The sequence below is a fragment of the Alligator mississippiensis genome, chromosome 1, assembly GCF_030867095.1.
Source record: "Alligator mississippiensis isolate rAllMis1 chromosome 1, rAllMis1, whole genome shotgun sequence".
Lineage (NCBI taxonomy): Eukaryota > Metazoa > Chordata > Crocodylia > Alligatoridae > Alligator > Alligator mississippiensis.
In genome coordinates, this window is record NC_081824.1 from 198,717,224 (window position 1) to 198,741,376 (window position 24,153).

General features: G+C 45.2%; 1 protein-coding gene across 2 annotated transcripts in view; it reads left to right on the forward strand.

The window, feature by feature from the left end:
- The window catches only part of PRKCE (protein kinase C epsilon), a 534,211-nt gene that overhangs the window by 489,651 nt on the left and 20,407 nt on the right, over positions 1-24,153 (forward strand). The window contains exon 14 of one of the 2 annotated variants that reach the window (XM_014610962.3): positions 11,429-11,575. The exons of the other annotated variant lie outside the window; for it this stretch is intronic. Coding sequence (XP_014466448.2) covers positions 11,429-11,575 — 147 coding nt within the window. The remainder of the gene's footprint in view (positions 1-11,428; positions 11,576-24,153) is intronic. 2 annotated transcript variants of the gene reach the window in all.

Sequence of the window (24,153 nt, forward strand, 5' to 3'; positions counted from 1 at the left end):
GCCCTGGGGAACTCCACTGTCCACATCCCTCCAGGTTGAAAACGACCCATCCACCACCACTCTCTGGGTGCAACCATCTGACTGTGTGGGCATCAATGCTGCAGTCATCTAGTTTTTTTATGAGAATGGGGTGAGAAACAGTGTCAAAGGCCTTCTTGAAGTCCAGGTAGACAGCAGCCACCTCAGCGCCTGCATCCATGGACTTTGTGACCTGGTCGTAAAAGGAAACAAGGCTAACCTTGGGATCTGCCTGCAATGAACCCATGTTGGTTGCCCCTTAACATTACCTCCCGTGCTGGGCCCCTGCAGATGTGCTCCTTGATAATTTTCTCAAAGGTTTTCTCAAGGACCAAGGTGAGACTGACTGGCCTATAGTTACCTGGGTCCTCCTTTCTCCTCTTCTTGTAAACGGAGACCACATTGGCCCTTTTCTAGTCCTCTGGGATCTGGCCTGAGCACCACGAGTGCTCATACAGCCGTGCCAAGGGCCCTGCTATGACCTCCGCCAATTCCCTCAGTACCCTCAGATGAAGAGCATCTGGACCTGCTGATTTAAACACATCCAGCCCCTCCAAAAGTTCCCTAACTAGATTGTCCCTGACCCTAGGGATGGCGCTGAGCCTGTCCGTAATCCTAGTGGGGGAGTTGTCTTGGTCCCTGCTAAGAAATATAGATTGCCAAGCCTGTCCTGTAAGGGCCCCACGTTACCTGATGACTTCTTACTCCGTATGAATTTGAAAAAGGACTTTTTGTTATCCTTAATTCTGGTCACCAGCCCTAGTTCCACCTCTGCCTTGGCCTTCCTAACCACCTCCCTGCAATCACGAGCAATGGAAGTATAATCCTCCTTGGTGATTTCCCCATGCTTCCACTGATTGTATGCCAACTTTTTTGCCCTCAGGCCCCCCTGGATGCCTGTACTGAGCCAAGGGAACTTTTTAGCACTCTTGCCCACTTTGGTTCACATTGGGACTGACTCCCTCTGAGCTCGGAGGATCGTCTCCTTAAGGAACAACCACCCGTCCCAGACTCCCATCTCATTGAGGCTCCAAGTCCCCAATGTCTCTCTTACTGATCCCCTTAGCTCATTGAAGTCGGCCCTCCTGAAGTCAAGGGCTTTCACCTTACTGCTTGCTTTTATCACCCTGCACCAGATAGTAAATTCCAGCAGACGATGGTCACTAATGCCTAGGCAGTCAAGCACCCACAGATCCCTCACCAGGTCATCGCCTGTGGCAAGGACCAAGTCCAGCAAGCCTTTTCCTCTGGTGGGATTATGTACCCTCCTGGGTTAGGTGGAGGTTCTGCATGCAGGCTAAAAACCTACCTGAGCATTCAGACCTGGCTGACTGATCCTCTCAGCAGATGTCTGGGTAGTTTAGGTCACCCATGACAGCCACATCCCTTGTCCTTACAGCCTCTATGAACTGACCTGACCTGAAACATCCCTTCTCCTGAAGTGGATAAACTATCTTCTGTATAATTTGTTGTGTGGGAATCTGGGGCCCCTGCCACACATTATGTATGTTACACAGTTAATTGGTTAATCACTCAATAAGTTTAGACTGGCCACACATGCAAAGTAATTATCATGCCATAAAAATGTCCATCCAGCTATAAAGAGGCAACCAGCTACAAAGTTAGTGTTTGAAAATGTGTAATGACTTTATAGCTAGTTTTTCTTCAGCTTTAATTTGAACATTTGGCAGGGCCCTTACAGTTACATGTAGGGACTAATGCCTTCTCCTCTCTGGATGGACATAACATATTTGTAGGAATACCTCTTTCTTCTCATTTTCTTGACCAAAACTGATTCTCTACGTGTGGTTATAGAATATGCTGTCTAGTTGTCACTGTAGTGACAGTTGTTTCTCAGTCATGCTGGATAGCTTGTGAAGGACTTCAGAGTGAAGGCATAGATAGGAACATAAAATATTCTCCCAAGAGAAAGGAGCAGACCTGTCAACAAACTAGTTCTATCTGCTCTCACTGCTAGTGACCTATGCCAATGCTGAAAAGGCAGGTGGAAAAAATGCACTTCACCAGCTTTGTAATGCTAAGTTTCTTCCTTCCCGTGTTTGGTGATCAGTTACCATATTTCCTGAAGCAGGTGACCAGAACATTTGTAATAAATATTGCTTTTATTGATACCAACATCTAGAAACACTCCTGGCCAAGACTCTCCTGAATAGTATGTGTGTATGTATGCACACTAATATGCAGAATCCAGCCTGCATCCTGGGGGGTGGAAATGGGGCTATACATCCTCTCCCATTGCAGGTTCTGTGCTTCTGAGCCCATTTTTGTACCTCACTAATTGATCTGCATAAGCAGCAATCCAGCCCCTTTTCATGTATCCTCAGTATTCTGCTCCATACTAACCCACTTCCAATATGGAGCCAATATGGCTGTTGCACACCACTGCTTAAACTGTAGTGGGCATACCACTGCTTAAACTGTAGTGAGTTTCTTGTCTCGTTTGAAGGAAAGCTGCTATATGGGGATCATCCACAAGTGTCAAAAACCTGGAATACAGATGTTTCTGTTAATTTTGCCTGGGTCAACAGGCTTTAATAAAATAAAAATGCATGTATGTGGTTTTCAACAGGTGTGATTGCGTTAGTCTTGCAATACAGTTGTATTGCTGTGTGTAAAAGCATAGTGTTGTAAAAGGTATGCAAGAGAATGAGATTGAAAGCTTTATATAAAATGAACCATATTTGCCAGGGGTATGATCTGGCTTCTGACTGAGATCATATGGTAAAAGATGATTGTTAGTATGATAGAAAAAAAGATCAAATGTCAATGTTTTGTCATGCACACTTTGCTGGGGTTATTTGACCCAAGGACTGGGGACAGACATTACACATAAACTGGTTTAAGTGATCGGAAACTGGTTTAAACCTGTAACAGAACAGATGTTCAGTGTATATAAACCAGTTTGAAAATGGCTGAACCTGGTTTGAGATAAACCTGGTTGAATGTAGTATCACCCGTAACCGATTTGGGTCAGACTGGTTCGTGCAATGTCTGTCCCAGACCCCTTGCTGGTTTAAGTTAAATCAGAGTCACCCAGCATCCTGGCGTGCTCTGCGGGCTAGGCAGAGCTCTCTGCTCCACTGAAGGGCTGGCCCCTCCCCTCTGTTCCCTGGCTGGGGCTCCGGCAGTGACTTTCAGGCACAGCAAGGTCTGTTGGCTTCCCCGTGCCCACATACTCCTGCCTCCTCACCACTCACTGCTTAAGGAAGGATCCCTTCTTCCTCTCTGCCACAGCATGAACCATAGCCAGCATGTGGTATGACAGCTAATGCTATGTAAGGCTCCAGCAGAGACTGCAGACACATCAGGGTCTGCTTAGCTTCCCCCTGCCCTACCTTCCCCCCACCCCCGCTCAACCAGGAAATGCCCCCCTCCCATGAACGGCACATGCCCCCAGCAGCTGCGGGGTGCACAGCCACACTAGCGGCAGTGGGAGCACAGCGGCTGTGAGCGGGGAGCTCCTGCAGATGCCACCGGTACTGTCAGCAGCTGGGGATCACTGACCAGGGTTTGGCAATCACCCGCTGGCGCCACTGGCAATGGCGTCCAGTGGAGATTGCTGGCCACCCACAAATGCCGTCAGTGGTGGGGTGGTGAGCAGCAACCACCCACAGGCAGTGCCAACAATGTTGGTGGCACCTTTTTATAGGGGGTACACCACCACATTCAGGGGGTGCAAGTGCACCCGCGTGCACCCCCTGCATGTCGCCCCTGCCCCCTCCCTCCCATCTCCCATGCCACTGACCCCAGCTCCACAGACCCTAGGCATGTGGAATGCTAGCTAATGCTGAGAGGTGTCTGTGTGTGTCTCTCTCTCCAATTTCACTGAAGCAGGCAGACAGAACAATGACTGCTTAGGGGTGTTTGGAGCTAATTAACAGGTCAGCCAGTAAGCAGTTTAAGATGTTTGAAGTAATGAAGAGAGGCCATTGTTTTTCTAATCGGGTGATAAAAACTGTTATCACTATCAGCCCCTGGCTGGCTTGCTTGCCTGTCAGTTTGCTGCAGACAGTATGACGAAGCAGGGAGGGAGATTGAAAAGCTCCGTATCATCAACAGATGCATGCATTGCACCCTCCTCCCCCCTTGCCCCAGAGTGCTAGTCTGGGGCTGGGTGCCAGCAATACTTCTGCCCCAATCTTTCAACCCTCCTAAAATTTATTTTCCATTAGAAAAGTGTTAAAAAGGAGACAGTAATAAAATATAAAGAAAACAAAACACTAAAATTCACACAAGACATGGGAAATGATTGTAAAAGTGCTTGAAAAGCGAGGAAAAAAATGAAACTCAGAAATTTGCATATAATATTAAAACAATGACTTTAAACTATTTCAGAATCCTAGTTACTCTCCCATACTCAATTACACAGCATGTGGAAAGATAAATATGTAAAAAAAAAAATAATGGGAATGTCCAGTTTACTGGCATATTGTTCAGAGTGGGAAAGTCCAGAGACCCTTATCCTCCCTATTTTTGCAGTCTTTTAGTTATCCACACCCATATAGCAACTGTTGTGGTGATGCTTACAATTCACATTGCTCAAGTCTCAGTGAGTACATAAAAAAATGTATCTCCTGATGTTTTATGGAAAAACCCTTAGTCACATTTCTTTCAGAAACCATGGCTGTGAAAATCATTAACTCTTAGAACCTGAGCTGTACTGGCCAGTAGGCAAAGTATAGTACAGATGCAGGAGCTTTTGATAACATTGTATGTAATAGCATTATTCTGAAGCCAGAAACAGGTGTAATGACTCTAGAAGGCACTACAGGGACTGCACTTACTAATAGCTTTGATAAATCTGTATAAAACAGCCATAGTCTTTGCTGTCTTCTGTACAGTCTCATAACCACTGGCTCTTTTTTAAGGGAGAAGCAGAACTCTGGACAAGCCCAGTCCACATGCAGACAGGCTTCTAGAATATAAAGTGATATAATCTAGGCCTGTGCAAATAGGGAACTATTCAATTCAGATTTGGCTGATTCGGATGCCAGTGATTCGATTTGTAGATTCAGATTACTTTTCTGATTTGATTCAGCCGAATCGACTTCAGAAGATTTGGCGCTGATTTGGAGAGATTCGGCCATAGAGTATAATTGGGAATCAATGAAATATCTATAACTTTGTCGTGTTTTGGCTAATTTGGATGAAAATTGCAGAGGCAGTAGCCTCTGTTGAGGGCATGAAGCCTGACAAGTTTCAAGGCAATAGGTGCAGGGGTTTCTGGGAAACTGCACCTGAAAGTCCTGAAAGCAAAACTCATGTCGTGTGTGTGTTAAGCCACACCTCTGGCTGCTAACAGGCAAAACTCGTGATATGGGTGCTTGTGCAACTGTGTCTGTCTTAGGGCACAGGAGGATGAAAAAAACTACTGCAGGCCTGCTAGGCCCTGCTGCCACCATGAAATCTGCCAGCTGTCAAGGGGATAGGTGCAGGGGGAGTCTGGGTTCTGGGGCCCTGCACCTCTGGCCATAGGCAGGCAAAACTCATGACATGGGTGGGTGCCACTGTGTGTATGTTCAGGTGCTCCCTTTCTGGTGCTAGGGCATCTTCACAACATGGCATTGTGCCCCAGTGAGAGCTTCTCCTCTCCTACAGCCTCATCCTGGTCCACCACTTAAATGGCAGCAGGTAAAAATAACTTAGTGACTCAGCAGTCAGCACCAGCAGCATCTAAGGTAGTCAAACTGTCAAGCCCTTCATTCCTCTTAAGTAGGAGCACCTAGTGCATGTCTGTTAGGTCCACCCTCACTCTGTGTGTGTGTGTGTGTGTGTGTGTGTGTGTGTGTGTGTGTGTGTTCAGGTGCACCCTTCCTGGCACTGGGTCCTCTGCACAACATGACAGCGTGCCCCAGTGGGGTCTCCTCCTCCCATACAGCCTCAGTCCGGTCCACCACTGTAAACGGCGACAGATAAAATAACTTAGTGACTCAGCAGCACCAGTAGCACCAGCAGCAGCATCTCAGGTAGCCAAACTGTCAGCCCTTCTTTCCTCTCACATAAGAGCACCTGGTGTGTATCTGTTAGGTGCGCCATCACTGTGGTGCTGGACATCTGATTGTTAGGTGCCAGACATCTGACTCTCCAGGTACCTCTGCACTTTTACCTGTGCTGCTACATCTCTCCCCCCCCCTCCCCCCAACCTTTCCTTACCCCTGATGCCTCCATTTCCATTTTCACTGACTGGCTTTCTGCCTGCATTGCATGCCAGGCCAGGCTCTGGCTTCTTTACTATTCCTTCCATCCAGGACCAGGAGACGCACAAACTGCAGGTGCTTCCTCAGCCCGACAAAGGGTTTTTCAGTACAAAAGCTGGCATCCCAGGCAGCTAAGCTGAGCTCACCTGGAGCCTCACAACCCCACTGCAACCAGCAAGCCTCAGGCCTGTCAAAGACATGACAGATTTGGGTTTTCCCCAGGCAGGACTGTGTGTGTGCGTGCGTTAGCTGGAGGTTATGGCACCTCCTAGCTGCCTTTTACCAGGGGATCGTTGGTCCTGGCATTTACGGGGCTGCCGCACCACCAGCAGTCCCACCAGCCCTCCCTGCCCTGGCAGGGTGTAGTTTTAGTGGTCATGCCCAGGACCTGGGGTCTCCTCCTTCCCCATAGCCCCAGCGCATACCTCTAAATTTGTCCTGGCAGGGGAGCAAGCTCAGCAGGGGCACGTTCTTCCCCTACTGGCTAGTGATGCAATGAGTGCCCCCTTCAGCTGAGAGTGGGGCATTAACTGGTTTTTGAAAAAAGGAAACAAGTGCAGACGGAGTGAGAAGAGTGGCACTCAGTCCATCTGCAGGTGGAGCTTGGGGAACCCCAGGAGCAGGAGGTTCACTTTCAAGAATACCAGCTGCTCCACCAAACCAGGATCCAAACAGGTGCGATGGGGTGTCACAACATCCCCAGCAATGCTGAACACCCTCTTGCTTGGAACACTAGTTGGTGGACAGGACAGGTGTTGCCAGGCAACCGTGGCCAGATCCTGCCACATCTGGCTGCGGCTTGCCTGGTAGACCAAGGGGTTGCAGTCCAGTGGCTCCACATCCTCGGCGAGATAGGTAGCCACCAAAGCCTCAGTGCTACCTGCCCGAGGCTGGGATCTGGTGCATTTGGACCCCAGCATTGAAGCCATGTCCTTGGCCCACATTGGCAGTGGCTGGCGTGGAGAAGACTGGCTGGTGCTGGTGCTGGGAGTGCTGATACAGGAAACTGGATCCCCCTCTTCCATATTCCCTCACCTCCGCCCTTCTGCCTCCCTGACTTTGTTGACCAGCACCTGCGTCCAGCGATCGAGGGTTTTGATGCTGCCAGTGCACATGCTTCCCTTCATCCTCGAGTCGCACGTGCCCACCAGCATGTGGACCGTACTGGACCGCAAGGGATCCAGCCATCTCCTGATGCCCTCCTTCAGTTGCCTCACCAGTACCTGCACATCTGGTGACACTGGCCTGCCCCAGCCAGGAACATTGATTCCCTGGAACTTCTCCATTTGGTTCTCAAGCTCCCTCACTATGGGGATCACCTGGCTAAGGGGTCATTGCCAGCACTGAGGGTTTTGGTGGCCTTGAGGAAGGGTTTGAGGACCACCAAGATCTGGGAGATGGTACCCCACTCAGCTCTGTTCAGGGGGGTTGCTGATCCCGATCTCCCCAGGCAAGGCCATCCCATTGATGGCCTTCTGTTGCTCCACCAGCCTTTCGAACATCAGGTATGTGGAGTTCCACCAAGTCTCCACATCCTGCATGATTTTGTGCTGTGGGATGCTCAGCTCTGCTTGTTTCTTCCACAGTGTCTTGCTCCCTTTGATGCTGTGGTGGAAGTAGCCCACCACCTTCCTGCATTTTTTAATCAGCTGGATCATAGTGGTAGTGGTGGCAGTGCCATCCCTGGAAGCCCTGTCCCCCTTCAAGGCATCTCTGATGATGAGGTGGAACTTGAGTGCCACACAGCGGATACCAACAAAGTTGGCATTACAGATGACCTTGACCATATTGGCCACCATGAATCTCCCCTGCTGTGTGGGATGAATCCAGCACCTCAGCTTGGAGGAGAGCCCACCGATGGCCTGACTGATCGCACCAGTGTCCTGTGAGGGAGAGGTAGGCGTGATCCCCACCCCGGCTTCTCCAGATGTTGGAGATGAAGTGCAAGGCAACCTGCAGCCCTGCCTTGTGCAACACCTCCTTCAAGTACTCCCTGCGTGCCTCATACAAGGAAGGCACCACCGTCCTGCTAAAGACACTTGGTTAGATGGGGCCATGAGTGCCATGAGCCACCTGAACCCTGGCTGCTGAGCTAGGGAGAAGGGCTGACTATCCAGAGCAAGCATCTCCCCAATGGTCTGGGTAATCTTGCTCACTTTGGGAATGAGTCCCCCTCTGTCTGCAGCTTTCCCCCACTGCTCTAGGGTGGCCTGCCTCTACTTTGGGGGAACGGGAGCTTTGGTGTGAATGGGGGGCTTCCCTTTGGTGCCAGCCTGAACAAGAAGAAGGGCAAGAAAGTACTGCCTCCTGAGATGCAGCAGCATCACCATGGTGGTGAAGTGTTTCACCTCCTTGCCCTGGCTGATCTGTCTTTGGCAGTGCTGGCAGATAGCAAACCTGGGATCATCTGCCAGCGCTAAATGCTCCCACATTATGCTACTTGCCCGCTTCTGAGTTGAGGGTGGGGATGCTGCCTTATCCCACTCCTCAGCAGACTGAGACACAACAGCAGGAGGAGCTGCATCAGCTGAGCCACTTGCCTGAGCCTCCACAACCTCAACCTCCTCTGAGGTGTTGTTTTCCAAAGAAGGAGACCTGGGTCTAAGGGAAATTTGACGGGTGTGGAGCACAAACTCTGATTCCTCCTCAGTCCCCAGAATTGCTTGAGCCAGGGCGCTCAGCCCCCTGGTTCCAGCTCCAGCTCCTCCTCTGGCAGTGGGAGGCTCACACTGGAAGATGACACTGGGGTGGAGGAGACAGTGATTCTGCTGCTGGTGCCTATTTCTGGAGTTAGGGGAGGTAGTGCAGGTGCAGGGACCTCAGGTACTGCTTCCACTGGCAGCAAAAGCCTCATGGCTATTTTGGGAAGAGGATGTGTCTATGTTTGGGAGGGGAAGGTACTTGCAGCTCTAGGTCTCCCTATACCCCCTCTAGCCCCTCTGCCTCCTCTGCCAGAAGACCTGGCACCTGTCTTTCTACCACGCTTCATATTAATGTTTCCTGTGCTGGAAAAGGCATGTATGTGTTGTGTTCTTCTTTGATCTGGTTTTGGTCTAAATCCAAATGTGTGGCAGGCTGTCAGTGACTAGTTGTTTTGTTCTTGAGTGCTGTGTGGTTTCCTCTGTAGAACTCTGGTCTGATTGATTATTGATTTTTAATAGCTATATATATATCTGTGTGTGTGTGAGTGTGTGCAATGTGTGCTTCCCTGCACAGTGATGGATCATACTGCCAGGGAAAACACTGAGCTTTTTCTTTCAGAAGTATTGGGGGGGCAAAAAACAAATATAAATTGAAAGAAATGAATTGGAAGTAGACAGATCCTAAACTAAGCTAAACTAAGCTAAGATATATCCTATCGAATCCTTTCGAACAGCAAAAAATAGCAGGCCACTGACTAGGAAGCCAGGCCAGTAACTACAGTACCTGTGAGATGCTGTTGCTCAGGCAGAAACAGCTTCAGGAAAGGGACAGAAAAGCCTGCACACAGAGGCTTTTATGCTGTTTCCATGTCCCTCCCCCTAGACACTGAGATTGGAAGGGCAGTCAGAGAGAAGTCGCAGTCACTGGCCAGCTAGAGATGTCAGTCCTTCCCCCACTTCTCCTCCTTCTTCTAAGTTTCTGTTTCCCCATAAAGACTACCTTTCAAATCTCCAAATCGCTGAATCTCTTCCAAATCTTTTCTGAATTGATTCAGATTCAAAAAGTTTTAAGCTTCTAGCGATTCGATTCGGATTTGGAGATTCAGCCTCCGAATTGGGCCAAATCTTCTCCAAATCAGATCATGAACCAAAGCTTTGCACAGCCCTAATATAATCCTCCCCTGGCACTCTCCAAGTAATAACAAGCAAAACCACAACTGTCTTGAATGAGCTGTAGAGCCTGTACTATATTACAGGACTATAATATAGTCCTGTGCATTCAGAAGATTTAAAAAGCTGGGGGGCAGGAGAAGTGGAATTTAAAATTTTAGTTAAGGTCAAGCAGAGCAGACTGGCTAAAAGAGGAGATGTAATAAATTTAATTCTATAGCTTGAGGTGCTCAGCCTCCAGCCCACAGGCCAAACGCAGTCTGCAGAGCCATTGCATCTGGCCCACAGGGCTCCCCGCAGAGTGGGTAATTTGGCAGTGGGAAATCAGTGGCCACCCTCCCTTGCTGCCAAATTCCTATGCCCCCTGCCTGCACAGCCAGATCCAGGCTGGGCCATGCTCCCTCCCCCTCCCCCTGCAGGACTGAATCAGGGCTGAGCCACACCCCTTTCCCTCCCACGGGGCTTGATTGAGGCTGGGCCATACCCCCTTCCCTTCTGCAGGGCTGGATACAGACTGGGCCATGACCTCTACCCCCTATAGGGGTGAATTGGGGCCAGGCTGCCCCCTAGCTTCCTATAGATGGGGCCTTGCTACACTCACCAGATCAGAGCCACTGGCCACATCTGGCCTGTGTCTGGCTTGAGCACTGCTCGTCTAGTCTGTTAAGGAAGAAGGTTGAGCACCACCTCTGTAGCTGATTGAGGTCAGGGAGGGAGGGATGTAGTTCCTTTTGCTTTATGAACAGCGCATCCCCCCTCAGTGGCTGAGGGGGCACAGTGGTGGCGGGAGTGTGGTGGAAGCAGGAGCACAGTGGCGGTAAGCAGGGGAGCTGCTGCAGACACTGCCAGCACTGGCGAGCGCTGACCAAGGGTCAGTGATCACCCACAGTCTCTGCTGACAGCAGTGGCAGTGGCCAGTGGGAACCACAGGTCACCCGCAGACGCCATTGGTGGTGTCAGTGGCGGGGTAGTGAGCAGGCCACTGTCGGTGGCGCCTTTTTTGCAGGGGCTGCACCTGCACCCACGTGCACCCCCTACATGTTGCTGCTGTTTTGCTTTTCTACCCAGCTTTGACTGAGATGGGAAGTAGAAAAAGTGAAAGTGTCTATTCTCAAGCATGCCCAGCCAGCTGAAATCAGGAAGTCCTGGAACTCTTTTGAGAGAGCCTTTCCCCCAAAAGAGGTTTATAGGTCAAAGGCTCATGTAAGTTTGCCCAGAGTTTGAAAATTTTAGTGGATACTATATCACATGTGGGGAAAACAGCCCTTACAGAGACAGTTTCTTTAGGAGGATCTGCATGGTGAATGTGAATGCAACTGGATGGCAATTAATTACCAGCTATATATCAGTAACGTTTTGCAATTTTTTCTTTTTCTGTAGTTCATGACAAAAAACCCCAATAAGCGACTAGGCTGTGTGGCATCCCAGAATGGGGAAGATGCAATTAAGCAGCATCCATTTTTCAAGGAAATTGACTGGGTTCTTCTAGAACAACGAAAAATCAAGCCACCCTTCAAACCTAGGATTGTAAGTAGCAGTTTGAGTAATATCCAGAGAGAAGTTTCTTTAATATCTCACGTGTTGATTTCTTTGGGGGGGGTCATAAAAAAATGAGCCTTGTGTAACAAAGCTGAAATAAAACACAGGCCACGCTGAAGTCATTGCCCTGATATTGGTTGTACTGAAGGTAAGTGTCAGACTAGACTCAGGACACAGTAATTTTTTATATTCAATCTCATTCAAACATTAAGGGAGCTCAAGGTTCTATGTTAAAAGCTTTTCCTAAACATTGTAATTCTGAAGAACGTGGTTCAAAATAATATGAACTGTCTATAGGAATGATGCACAGTCCCAGTATGCCAAGCTTCGCTGGGCTTTGTACTGGTACATAGAGGAAAATGTTTGGTACTAAGTTAAATAAAAATACAGTAACACAATGTGAAGGTGTAAAACCAATAAAGGAAACACAAACCCTGCATCATGGACTATTTTAAGTCTATGCATCTTGTAGACTGCTAAGTAGTAATAACATATCCATGCTTTGAATCAAAGAATTTAAATAAACATCAGCCTCACTAGATAAAGCAATTGAAGCCAAGCAAAAAATGTTTTTGTTATTCATGTCTTTGTATAAATGAAAATAGCCAAACAAATCTGCCGTATTTATATCTTACACACATGTCAGTTTGTGGGCTGACAATTATACGCATAGCAAATTTTGTGAAAGAATGTATCTGACAGCATTGATTTAGGGTGTAATGAAAGACTGCAAACATGGTATTTAACATTTCACCAGAAAATATCCTTTTACTTTGAATGCCAAAAACCCTGAAAATCTTTTGGCTGCTTTTAATTTTGCTTCCCCTCTATTGTACTGTGAGATCTTGTCTGCAAATACAAAGTACTGATTTCTTCTTTCTTTAGATAGTTTATGAAGATATTAAAAACATTGTGCTCAACACTGAATCCTACTGTCATAAAAATCAAATGCAAGAAAACCCTGGTTAAGTCATTTAGTCCAGTTCTATGCAGAATTGATCTCTGTTACATAAGAGTCTAAGTATAATATCCAAAGTGCCTGGGGTTTCAGGACATCCCTGGAAGAATATGCCTCTGCCTAATAGAGTTCACAGGAAGATTTTTCTGGATGATTAGTCTGAAACTTTCCTTTCATGATTTCATCACCTTAATTCTAGTTTTATCCCTTCATAATAAGTCCTTCCCATTCATTATTTACACCTATCACATATTTGTAGACAGTTACCAAGTTGTAGTGAGTGTTTAGCTAGGCTATGTATCATTGACTATTTTACCATTTTCAAAAGAAACTTGTCCTTTCATTCCAGGATTTTTTTTGTTTCTGTTCTCTAATGTCTTGCTTGCAGTAATAAGGGGTAGGCAATCAATGTGCACCAACCCCAGGTGCCTACTCAGGAGCAGGCACAAAAGTAACTGCCTAGCCAGACCCTGCCACTGCCCTTGTGGGCCGAGGGCATGGACCTTGGTTGTTTTACCTCTTCTTGTTTGTTAATATCTTCCTCATGGTGGAGTGACCAGAACTGAATGCAAACTTTTAATTTAATCCATAACTGTTTTGCTCCAGTCTTCCAGTATTTCCTTAATTCCTTTGGGCTTTCTGAAACTAATTATTACTGGTCCAGTGTACTTGTAAACTATTTTCCTTGGATATACAAGGACACATGTTATTTACCAGTTGTTTTACATATGTTCATATTTTTCAATCATTTCTTTACGGCTGATTCAAGAGTAGGTATTTTTACAATACCTTCATTATTTAAGGCTGCTGACAGACGTGAAAAAAATGCTTTACTTTCAGTTTGGCTTACCCCCACGCCAAGTGCAGTGCATGCCCAGAAGAGGCATTTCATCAGTTTGACCCGGCTTGCCCAATTTCTGTCTAGATTGGGCACTTCATTGGGGCTTTTTTGTGCTTTTAGCTAATATCTGATTGAATCAACTATTAGATAAAAGCACCAAAAAGCCTTGCTGAACATGTGATCTATACAGGAATTGGGCAAGCCGGGTCAAACTGACCCGCTTCTTCTTCCGCTAAAGCTCTGTTTTGTTTTGTTTTTCACGTCTGTCAATAGCCTAATTGTCTAAGTATCTATTTTTCCTTTTCTGTTCTTGTTAAATTCCAAAATGAATACAATATCTCAGCTATTTTTAATTTGTTGTTGATATAGCACCTCCTATTTTGTTACTGGGCCTACTTTCTGGTAATTCATTCTTAGCTTCTTTTGTACCTTTCAGTACCATTAACCTATCCTGCTCATTTGCTCCTTTACCTTTTTCTTTAAGTAACTGGTAATCCTTATTTTTGGTGACATCTCCATTTTCCATTGACCTTTGATACACTCTGCATGGTACCTTATGAGCATCTAGTGATAGATAGTTGTTGTGTGAATAATTACTTGTTAAATAATTGTAATATGTTGTACCTAAATTATGCTTTTTTTGTTATTCTTCAGGTTACTTTCTACAATGTTGAATTTTCATGAAACTTCCCATCATACACTTATTTACTAACTTTATTATTTTTGCATTCTCCAAATTTGCATTTTTGTCATCTGTACATCTGTATTCTATGCAGCCTTTACTTATGTGAGAGAATTCAGATAATTTGTGGTCTCTGGTGCCAAGTTTCCCTTTTATTTTCATGTTCTCAACCTGTAGTAAGAAATGCATCCAAGATGATTTATTTTCCAGCCTAAGCCTATCAGCTTTTTTGCTGTTAGCAGTGTCATCTTACTCTGAAAGTATATCATATATAATTGCACCATGTTTCTGATCCATCAACTAATTTTATACCAGCTCCATAGTTTTCCAAATGCTTGGTGTTCCCTGTTGCTTCAGAATTCCCAGCAAGATCATTCTGGAATTTTACTGTTCCACTTGTGCTTGGAAAAATGATACTATTTGGAAAAGAAAGCCATGTATCAAGAATTGGTGAGAAGGTCACATAAAGAAAGCATAATTATAAAAAGCGTAACTTCAAAGTGGAAGAGGCATCCAGTGGGATTATATGGGTCAGTGTTAGGCCAGTAACATTTAATATCTTCATAAATGATGTAGAATAAACTTTTATATAGACCTCAAGCTAATAACACATACACTGAAAAATGCACAGAAGGGAGAGGACAGAAGGCAAAACCACCCAGTGGAATAAGGCTACACGTAGTCCTCTCTAAGTTTGATTCAAGTTAATAAATATTGTAGTTAGCCTTTACAAAGGTGCGAATGGTATGGCAAGAGATTAACAATTGTTGCACATCCTATGAAAGATGATGATTAATTAAGAACGGCATCTGATGCTGTAGCTGTCAAACATCATTTTTTGTTTAAAAAATGGGAGAGGTTTACCACCTATCAGCTGATCCACAGAAACTCTCTGTGTGCCATTATCTTGTGGTAAGTGGAAGATAAACTTGAGCAATTTACTTTGAATGAAACAACTGTTACTGGGTCTACCTTCTAATAATTCTTTCTCTCTTGGTATATTGCAAAAGCCATTCTTAGTTCCCTTTGTATCTTTCAGTACCATTTTATCTATCTTGCTAATCATAGTTTAGTCTCTATCACAGTTTAGTCTCTACTTACTAGGCACATCTACACGTTCATTAATGCACTGTAATTATGGCACATTAAGTTTAGTGCCTGTAAATACAGGTACTACCTTAATTGGTGCTACAGTGCATTAGCACTAATGCATGCTTTTTTGGTGATGCTAATGCACAGTAGACTAATTCTACTGGGCATAAGGGCATTAGCATGGGTTTTGCCCGTTGCACTAATGCACAATAGAATTAGTCTACTGTGCTCAAAGCATCTCGTGTAAGTGTGCCCACTGTTGGATAGAGTAGACACACACAACAGTTTCTGTGGATCAGCTGACTTGCAATAAATCCCTCTTACCTGGGTTTCAGCTAAGTATAATTTATTCATTTCTCTGTTCCCTAAACATATATAAGAAAAACAGAATTTGGTTTAGGACTAGGAGAAGAACTTTGAAAAAAGAGGCCTGATTTGTAGCTAGAACTTGTTTGCCTGTGCTATGAATGCACACGTATGGCAGGGAATGAACAAAATGCCTATGCAGTCATGTGTGCATCCAGATCCCAGATTTGCATGCACGCATACAGCTGTGCCCATGCGAAGGGAGTACACATTTATACAAATGTGCCTGTAGGGCCTAAGATGACTAAGGGGGATTTTGCTCGCCTCTTGTTTCACAATTACTTGAAGAAATAACCAAAAAAGGGAGATAGTCATGTAAGTGAGGGTAAAATAACTGGAAACAGTCTGGAAATTAAAAGAAAAATTTAAGGTAAAAGGGAAAAATGGTCAAACACTGAGGTCATCAGGCAGTAGAATAATCTGCCAAGGGAGGTCACTGAGGCAACATTATTGGAGGAGTTGTAGAGTAAATTCTGCTCCAGCAACTGCAAACATGACTGCTACTTTTTTTTATTTGTAGCAGTCATTTCCATCCTAGGATCCCTGTGTGCTTTTATTCTTGCTCTCTACTTGCTGCAGGCTTGAGCCCAAACCTTTTGAAACCAATATAGTGTTCCACTGATTCTGTTGGGTCATTCCTTGTCATAGATCTTTGTCATCTTTGACAGTAAAATTCTGAAACTATAAACGGACATATAAAAGGCAATATAAGATGTGTGCATTAAGCCAACCCCTTCTCTCCAGGTCATATATGTTATGTCTGACTGACTCTATGGCCACTCGCATTGAATTTGGAATTTTTCACTTAGATGTGGAAGAATCAGCTGTATGACTGTTTATTCACCAGTTTTTCTGTCTTTACACTGGTAGAGAAAGCTTGATTTCCACATGCCCCAGGTGACTGAGCCTTTTTGGCAGTGTTGGATTAGCAGTTATTCAATCAGTGGCTTTATCCAAGTGAATTACCATTTTTAAATTCAAGCAGTATTGTATTTTTCATCATTTCCAAAATGATACACTGCCCCAACATTCTCTTGGAAGCCTAGCTCTGCAGTCTCTTCCCAAACCCTTCTTTGGGGTTCAAACTTACAAACAAAAAATTCCCAACTGAAAATAACCCTTACAAGGGTCATTTTCTTTGGCACAGTGAGAGCCTTGGGCAGACCTGTCACAGCAAAGGGTTAAGCAGCAAGCTGCAAACAAGGGCAATGCAAAGGGTGACATAGGGGTCTGCCAGAGAAGAGCAGTGAAAACATGCCTATTTGGTGGCCCCAAAACCTGCTATGGGAACTTGTTGGCTCATAAACAATATTTGCCATAGAGGGGTGAAAATGCATTGTGGCCCGGTGACATGGATGGATTTGCCTAGTAGCCTCACGTGCCTTGTTCCTGTAAAGTCAGATTAATCAGGTGTTTATACAGGTGAAGTATCCTCCAGGCTTCTTACTCCAGGGCTGCTCATATGTAGAGATGCTATACAGTTTTGTTTGTTTTGAAAACAAAAATAGTATTGAAGCATATGTGTTGAGGAAAAATATTAGATATCAAATGGATTTTGCAAACAGATGTGCAAACAGATGCGATGAGGAAAAGTATTTTCGGGCTTGAGACCATGACCTTGGCAATGTCTCTCCAAGTTTCCTTCCATTATTCTTAAAAAGCTACAGCTTAGAGTTTCAAATAATTTCTGGAACATTAATAGATCACAAAACGTCTTCCCTGCTGCTTTTAATAGAGGTACAAATAAGGGGGTTATAATTTCACTGTGAGGATAATATACTTGTAATACAAGTAAAATATCTGTCCTCCACAATCAAGACTAAGGGACAGGGAACCCGAAGAGGCACATCATGACGCCTTTGTGAAAAACAAAAAACTGCGTTTTGACTCAGAAATTCACCAGAATTCTTCCACTGGGGGAGGCAAAATTTCCCTCGATACTACCCATGGCAGCTTGCTAAGGTTTCAAAGCAGTGTAAATAGCTACTTGCTCCAAACCACGGTGGCTCTGAGCATCCGCAGCAACCAAGTGTTCTCCATCTTCACCTTTCTCTGACTCCTTGGCAGCATGCCCACTGCTGACTTGATTGGATCATTGGATCATTTTCCCTTCCCAGAGGAGGGGTTTCACACTGCAAATAGGGAAGTAGGTACAATGTGTTAATTGGCCTGCAAAAGCCTCAGGAGTTTCCAGTGAGAATGCAATTCTTTTCCATCTCCCAGAAGCAGTAAAGCATCCACAGACAGGCTTTGTGTCTATGGGGAAATAAAGAATGGTGCTGTGGTTCAGAATCCACTGTGTCCCAGTTCCACTTGCCTTGGGAGGCATGAGTGGGGAGGAGTGGGCTTTATGACTGGAAATTCAGTCTCTCTGGTTTAATCAGTGGGAGCTTCAGATCCTAAATGTCCCTGAAAATCATCCCATGATTTTTTTTTCTTCCCTTTCTTGGATTTGGTTAAATTACTTCAAAATTGAACCAATGTTTCTCAACCAGTGGGTTGAAACTCACTGGGTGGATAGTGAAAGATAGCCATGATTGTTGCAAAGTACTGAAAATTGGGATTTAACACAAAGAAAAATCTTACTCCATCATTCCCCACATACCCCTGCCTGTCAAGTTCAGATATACTTGGTCAATCTCTCAAAACAGATGCACACAAAAACATAAGATATAGGCTTGTCATTGCTTTGGGTTTTTTCCCCCCTCTTTTTTTTTTTGAAGAGGCCTGGAATTTTATTGATGTATTTAGCTGAGTAAGGGTTTAGTCATCAGGAAAAAATTGCAGAACACTTGCATTAGATGACAATAACATTGTCAAAGTTTTGCTGTACAAATCTGTTTGAGACTGAAGCCACAGCATAGTTCCGTGGCAGTTTTATCAGTGCCTGAAACAACCTTTTTTAGTGTGGGTATATAAAACTAAGCTGGGAAAAGAATTTTGTTGTGGTAATATGCTGTGCTTTCAGGGAACAATGCAATATTTTCATTTTCCACACCATTATGACTTAACCTTCACAGTTTAAAAGTCAACAAGCCTGTTAATGTTAAAAAGGTGCTAATCTTTATAAACTGTTATAGAACCAAAAAAAAATAGATTTAAGAAAGAACTTCTAGCAGAGATATGGGCAAGATATTCTGTTGCATTGTAGAATCTAAGTAAGCACCACTACTAGAGCAGCTTTGATTCATCTAACACAGGGGTGGGTAAAATGCGACCTGTGGGCTGGATGTGGCCCACCAGGCCATTCTCTCTGGCCCGCAGGGCCCCTAAAAAATTTAGAAAATTAATATTTATCTGCTCTGGCTGCCTGTCATGCAGCCCTCAATGGCTTGCCAAAACTCAGTAAGTGGCCCTCTGCCCAAAATAATTGCCCGCTCCTGAATATGAACCTCTTGCATTTTTCACCTTTCCCACCACTGTTGTACTTTTTGGGGGGGTTGTTTTTGTTTGTTTTCCTAGTGGTTATGTTCTCTTAGCAATTCTTGAGTCTCTGCGATGCAGCAGACTTGCTAGTGCTTATCTCCAATGGGATATCTGGATTCCATTTCCCAGCTTTCCTGCTGGCTCAGTCTGTAGCCATAGGCAAATCTCCTAAACTTTCTGTGCCTTGGTTTCATATCCATAAAATGGACACAGTAATATTAACTCACTCACTTTTGCTACAGCACTGTAACATGGTCTGATGGAAGGGCAAGAGAGTTTAGAAATATTGTGTATTTGACTGTAAATGCACAGATTCAGCCCAACTTTTAAATTATTGACTAATTACTTGCCTAACTTCCCTTGGGAGACTGTTCTATGTGATAACAGACCTCAGTGTTAGTAGCTTTCTCTTGCTATCCAACCCAAAGTTTCCTGTACTCATTTGCAAGATCAGACAAGAGTTCCTTTCTCCTCTTAATATCTGCAAAGCTGAAATGAACACCCAATTATCATAGCTCCTACCCCCTTAGTTATCATTCTTAAGCCATCATATGTATATTTAGTTCTTTTAAATCTTTCTTCATCTGTCTTTTCCTCCTTCTAAGTCTTGACTTAAGGATGCCAGCAATGTGTTCTGTTTTAATTGTTCTCTGCAGCAAAGATTTAAAATAAAATAACTCCACCAATCCCAAATTTTAGATTGAGCCAATAAGCATATGCTATGAGGGCATAAGTGATTTTTCTACCCACAGTGAGTGAAAAGTTGTCAAAATCATCAGTAGATCTTCATTCACAGACCTGTTAATGCTGAAACTCTTCTCTAGTTGTCCAAAAATGTGTGAAAATTGGATAATAAATAGTGAGTGCAAATAGGTACATTGGAGTGTACAGGTAATGCTATTTGCAATGCAGAGGATGCATCTGCTTATTTAGCAGATGCCTTAATGGAGAACTGTTGGAAAGCTATTCATTAATTGGGGTGCATGATTTTTTTAATTGCTGCAATAAATATGAGGTTATAAAAATCGCTGGAATCCTTAAAGAGGGACTTCCTGCCTGGAGAAAACTTTTATATGTATTAGACTGAAACATAAACCTTTTGAATACATTCCCATTTTCAGATCTATTTTCTTATGTTGGCTTCTCATGGGCAAAGATATTTGTACTTTTTAATTAGGATGTTTTGTCCTCCTGCTACAATGTCATAATTCTGTGGTTTTGGCATCATTGTTATTTCCATGACAATGAACTGTAGTGTCATAAGTACAGGATTATGATTTCATCTTTGTGCTATGGGGAAGAAACTCCTTTTTAAAATACAATATCCTTCAGTAGTACCAAAGGGAATGCAAGAAATTACTGGCCAAGTAAATTTTTCTTTGTATGAATGTTCTCTCTTTTCAAGTTTGCTTCAGTGTGAATGTCCCTCTTTAAGGTAAGGCCAACATTATGGGGAATATTTCAAGGTAGGTCAATTTTTAGGCCTAATAACCTTGAGATGTCCCTTCAATCTCATAATATCTTTCCATTCAGTCATCCTGGTGCATGGCAATCGGCATTTAGCAGGTGGGTTGGGTGCGGGGAACTAAGGAGCTATATTGCATGCTTTTGCATGAAGTGTTATTTGCTACAATCAAAACTTGGGAAGTGGGCTTGAGACTTGAGGCACTCATGTACCATTATTAAAACACTGTTGCATTCTCTACTCCTCACCTCCCTGCCGGCCTGCCTAGAGTAGTAATCTAATAAATGGTCTTCTCAGTGATGCTGACTTTACAGACAATGCTGGTGTTCAAAGATCCGGGGGTGTTATAAGATTATATTCCTATTAAAGTTGTTAAATATATATATTTATCTCCATTCAAGTGGCTGTGAGATTAAACAAATGATTAGCAAGCATTTGTTAATGACAGGTGGCAAAATCAGTTGATAGTAACAGGTTAGCTCTCAGTGGACACGTGTGACCGCTATAGAAACTCTGTCACAAATAGTGATGTTAATCCAGGTACTGAAACACCTTGGGTGGGGTGGGAAGACTGAGACATGAAAGGGCAGATTAGAGAATGTTTCGCTGCCTCTCCTTGTTTCCACAGTACAGAAAAGGATTTAAGTACCCCAAATAAAATAATCTGGGACTTTGTACAACTACTAAATCCTGTCAGAATTTGGAGACAAAGCATTTTAGAGTTTTATCCAAAATGATGTTGGTTGAAGGGCTTCTGTGTTCCTCAGTGAAATGAGGAAGGGTCTATTTTCCCAGCAGCTTCCCATTTTGTTGTTTGTTGGTCTTTACTTTTTTCTCTCATTCCCTTTAGTGTCAGTGCCTGGGGCAGCTGGTTTTGGCTTGGATTACCACAACACTAACAGAATTGCAGAACTATTAAAGCTACTTCCCAGCACTGCGGGTTCCAAAATATTTACAAGTTAAACAGTTTTTATTATGCTTCTTGTGGTTCTGTACAAGGGGTCTACCAGTGTTTGTTTGTTCACATTTGTAGAATCTCAGTCTTGCAATATGAAAGGACGACCCCCATTCCAAAAGCTTAAGCCCAGTTATTTTCTCTGTTTAACCATCTTCTTACTTTAGATTGCCAACTGCCTGTTGGGATGGAGTGACAAGTGACAGGGGGGTCTGAGCTTTGCTTTTAGGTTTCTTCAAATTAACATGGATTCAATTTCACTTTTGGCTGCTTAAATCCCCATGCTCTTTTCAAAAAATTATCTAAATCAAGGGTTAGCAACCTATAGCTTATGTATAGTATCTGGCCCATCGAACCAGTTGATCTGGCAGACAGATGGGAGGGGGGTAGCAGCATTTGGGGAGGGGGGTAGCTTTGGCAGCAGTCACTGTCCCCATGCTGCCTTGGGGAAAAATGGCAGCAGTGGGAGCTTTCTGTATGCCTCCGTGGATGCTTTCCCTAGCAGCAGTGGTTGGGTCCTAGTACCTGCCCACCAGCCTCTGGCCTGAACTGGGTCAATCTGGCCTGTAGCCTTAAAAGGTTACCAACTCCTGATCAAAATCATGACTTTTTATTGCCCTGACCACCTCCAGAGCATTCTGAAGCATCCATCCAGACACAGATGACAAAGAAAGTTCTTAGTTTGGGCCTGTTTCTGGTGTCATTGAAGGCAATCGTAACTCAAGTCTAACTCAAGTTAATTGTAACGCAATAGTAACACAAATCTAACTCTTTCAAAAAAAAGAGCAGGGGCTGGCTCTTTATCCATAAATCAGAGAGTAAAGACAGAGTCAGTGCACGGGGAGGAAGTGTTGCTTGTGGATTAGAGTCCATGACAGTCTATATTCTTTACTGGCACTAGAGGTGGAGGCATAATCAGCATCCTTGTTGTGGCCCCAATTCATATGTCTGCAGGCATTTCATCATCAAGACTTCATTACAAGGTCAGATATTTTACTGTATTTATTCAAGTCCAAGATGAGGTTCCCCCTGCTTTTAACCGGGGGGGAGGGGGGAACCCCCTATCTTGAATTCCAGTACAAGATGCAGGGGCAGGCAGATGGTGTGACCCCAGGATTGGGATCAGACCCGCAGCCACAGCTTCTACCCCCCACACCAGCCCCCCTCCACTGCCCCCCAGGGGCTCTGGCCACTGTGCCTGCTCCCCTACAACCATTTTTGTCCTCAACTGTACCCCATTGCTGCCCATACTTACCCTCCAGCTCTGGCTCTGCTCTGTCCAAGGGCACAGAGCACATGGTCATTCCAGCCCCCTCCTGGCCATGCAGTAGCAGTGGCAGTAGCATCTGTCCAACCCCCCAACCTGCCCCCTGCCCTTGCTTATCCTGTGGCAGTGATGGGGACTTGGGCAAATTTAAGACAAACTTCAATAATTAGATTCTAAATATAGAACAATTTAATAAATTTACAACTTTGTCACATATAGAAGCTAATTAATGGGGGTCATCTTAAATTAAAAGTTACCTTGTGTTCGGGCAAATAGAGGTGTGCACCAATACATCAGTCTGATATCGGATTGGTACCGATATAAAGAAAATTGGCTGTCAGAAATTGGCCTGATGCAACCAGTAACTTGGCCGATAAATGCTAGTGCGTGTGTGCAGCCTCAGTGCAATACTCAGGCAGCAAGAAGTACAGCCCGGCAGTGTGGAGAGCTGCATGTGGCTGGTAAGTCTGTTGTGGCGGAAGGGGAAGAGGGAGGGAGGGAAGGGGTGTGGGGAGGGCAGATCAACGCCCCCTGTAGTGAGGGATGGAGGGGGCAGGGGCAAGCGCTGCCCAGCTGAGGCGGGGGCCGGGGGGTAGGATGGAGCTACAGCTCATCATGGGGGTGTGAGTCCTACCACTGTGTGCACTCTGGGAGGGCACGGGGGGGGGCATGTGCCCCCCGGATCTGGGCAGGGTGGGTGGGCTGCAGCTCCAAGCTGCATCCAGGGCTGTGCTGGGCTCTTCTTGGTGGGGGCTGGGCTCAGGACAGGGGCTACAGAGGGGGCTGCAGCCACCCCAGATTTCCCTGTAGCCCCACTCCCATCGCCACCACTACTGCCTGCCCAAAGCAGCTCCATCTCTTCCTGGCGCATGAGTAGAGGCGGGGCATTGAGCTACGGTTTTGCTGGGCAGGCAGCGGCAACGGCACTGGGAGCAGGGCTGTGGCTAAATTTGGGGTAGATGCAGCCCCCTCTATAGCACCTGCCCCAAACCTAGGCCCCACTGAGAAGAGCCCGGTACAGCCCAGGCACCAGCCTGCAGCTACAAACTCCCCACCCCACCCCGCCCTGGGCAGATACAGGGGCACCCCCCCATACCCTCCCAGCATGCAAGCAGTGGTGGGAGCCACCCCATCCCACCCGAGCAGTGGTGGGAGCCACCCCACCCTAGCTTCGTCCTGTGCTCCACCCACCCTAGCTGGGCAGTGCCTACCCCTGCCCCCTCTCTCATTGTGGGGGGCATTGATCTGCCCCGCATGCTCTTTCCCTCCCTCCCCCCTCCCTTTCCACCACAACAGACTTACCACCTACACACAGCTGTATCAGAAATCGGATCAATATAGGACAATATGCCTCTTTAAAAATTGGCTATTGGTATTGGCCTCCAAAATCTCTATTGGTGCACCCCTACAGGCAAATTCTGTAAAGTATATGAGCTAAAAAAATTACTGCTTACACTTTTTTCTAATCTTTTTAAGTAGTGGTATTGCAGGTTGGTGCACACACAAGGTTTGAA